The sequence below is a fragment of the Micropterus dolomieu genome, linkage group LG06 (assembly GCF_021292245.1).
Source record: "Micropterus dolomieu isolate WLL.071019.BEF.003 ecotype Adirondacks linkage group LG06, ASM2129224v1, whole genome shotgun sequence".
NCBI classification, from domain to species: domain Eukaryota; kingdom Metazoa; phylum Chordata; class Actinopteri; order Centrarchiformes; family Centrarchidae; genus Micropterus; species Micropterus dolomieu.
This window is the reverse complement of record NC_060155.1, coordinates 1,052,018-1,053,924: the sequence shown is the minus strand read 5'-3', so window position 1 is coordinate 1,053,924 and position 1,907 is coordinate 1,052,018. Positions and strand designations below refer to the sequence as shown.

General features: G+C 43.7%; 1 protein-coding gene across 1 annotated transcript in view; it reads left to right on the top strand.

Annotated features, from left to right (window-relative positions):
• LOC123972395 (disks large-associated protein 1-like) overlaps positions 1–1,695 on the top strand; it is a 174,341-nt gene extending 172,646 nt beyond the window's left edge. The window contains exon 16 of the mRNA XM_046051880.1: positions 1,471–1,695. Within this exon, the coding sequence (XP_045907836.1) occupies positions 1,471–1,695 (225 nt within the window). The remainder of the gene's footprint in view (positions 1–1,470) is intronic.
• The last annotated feature ends 212 nt before the right edge of the window (positions 1,696–1,907 follow it).

Below are 1,907 nucleotides of genomic sequence, written 5' to 3'. Positions count from 1 at the left end.
ACCTCAGTACCCGCACGGAAAGGGCTTCGCAACGGGCGCAGGCAGCCCCCTCGAGAGCTGCCCGGGCGTGCTCCATCCCCAAACATGAGACACACATCTCATGAGAATCTCCATCCGTGATGTACGGAGGGCAAGAAAAAAACACACCTTCTGTACATCTGGTGGCCGGACATGCTGGTAGACTTCTTCTTCAGGTAAGACACACTGCTTGTAGGACTGGAGCTTTCTTCAAACAACATACAGAGCGCCTGCTGAATAGAAAAAAGCTAATGATGAGTGTGTACAGGTGTGCTTTATACTCCTCCGGTTATTCCGTCACACCTTACCGTTCTAGCAACAAGCCAATAGGATTGGAGTGATTTCATTCACGTTCAGACCTGCTTCGCCTAGAGGCGTTCCCATAGTGTCGTAACCGACGCAGTTCGAGTTCCCTCGAAGGGGAACTGTTTATTCAGAATATCAAAACCACATTATATGGATGTCAAGCTGATAGTGAGCACAGCTGAAACAACAAGTTCAGTAAGTACAGTGGTTAAGTTTGTAACAGGAAGTGGGTCTGTAAATTGTGGTTTTCAACAGACAGGTTCAGTAATAATTTTATAGTTCACATTTGTTTTTGCTTCCAAATAAGTTTAACAAACCTGCCTGATCGTCTGACCTGTCAGACTGCAGCAATGCATTCCCAGATCTCAGCAATTACTTTACTGACAAATGTTTGCTTACAATGTTGTCATAACTGATAGAAATGATGGCCAAAACTATGCAAGTAAGACCCAATAAGCCATTATCTTTTAAGGACATTTGTGGTCTCAGTAGAAAGATGGAGCGTTGTGTAGGAACAGTCCCTGGCCCAAGATAGACTTGCACACAATAAATTAAATCAAGGTTCAAGGTTCAGTTTTATTGTCATTTTGCAACACAGGATTGTACAATGAAATGCAGATGTAAATGTACCTATTATAATACTAAAATACCTACCTTGCATGCATATGACATACACAAACACATATTTGACAGAAGTGTACTGTAGGAACAATTTTAGCTGTCCCCACGCAGATAGTGTTGAGTGTTGTATAGCAAAAAAAGATTTATATAATAGAGGACGTGGAAACACTTCTGTTAATCAACAAATGTGTGGATCAGCACATGTAGGGAACAAGTTAAGGTTCCAAAGTAACAACATGTTAAGTAGCTGCAATGTTACTGAAACAGTGTGTGATGCATCATGTTGTGATGCAAAATGTGGAGGACGATCACAAAAGTATTATACAGAATGTCTAATTAATCTTACCTCTTCTTCACGTCATACAGGTGTACAGGCATATGTTAAACCAAAAGCCACCTGCACTGAAGGTGGCAGTTAAAATGGGCATCACAGGCACATACACACACATTTAACACACACACAAATACATGTCTGTCTTTTTCCTGAAATGTTCTCCCCTCCCCACTACCGTCCTCTCCCACCAGGAGAGGCGGCTCCCACCTCCAGTGCCAAAAAAGCCACCCAAGGGCCCCCACCACCATCCCCCTCTGGCCAGAGACCGCTCACTGGAGAGCTCAGAGAAACAGCGGCAGGAGGCCAGGAAGCGCCTGATGGCTGCCAAAAGAGCCGCATCCGTACGGCAGAACTCCGCTACGGAGAGCGCTGACAGCATTGAGATCTACATCCCTGAGGCTCAAACAAGACTATGAGGACACTACCAGGGACACACACAGGGTAGAAATGCAGTACAAACACACACCATACATAACACTAACACAAAACTGTATGGTTGTCCACACCAAAGTATAGGGGTGTAACCAAATATGAAGGCATTATTTGGATATGCACAGATCATGCACTCGGAGTAACTTCAACAATCTAAATTGTTGCAGTAATATTCTTCTGAGTCATAACTTATAAA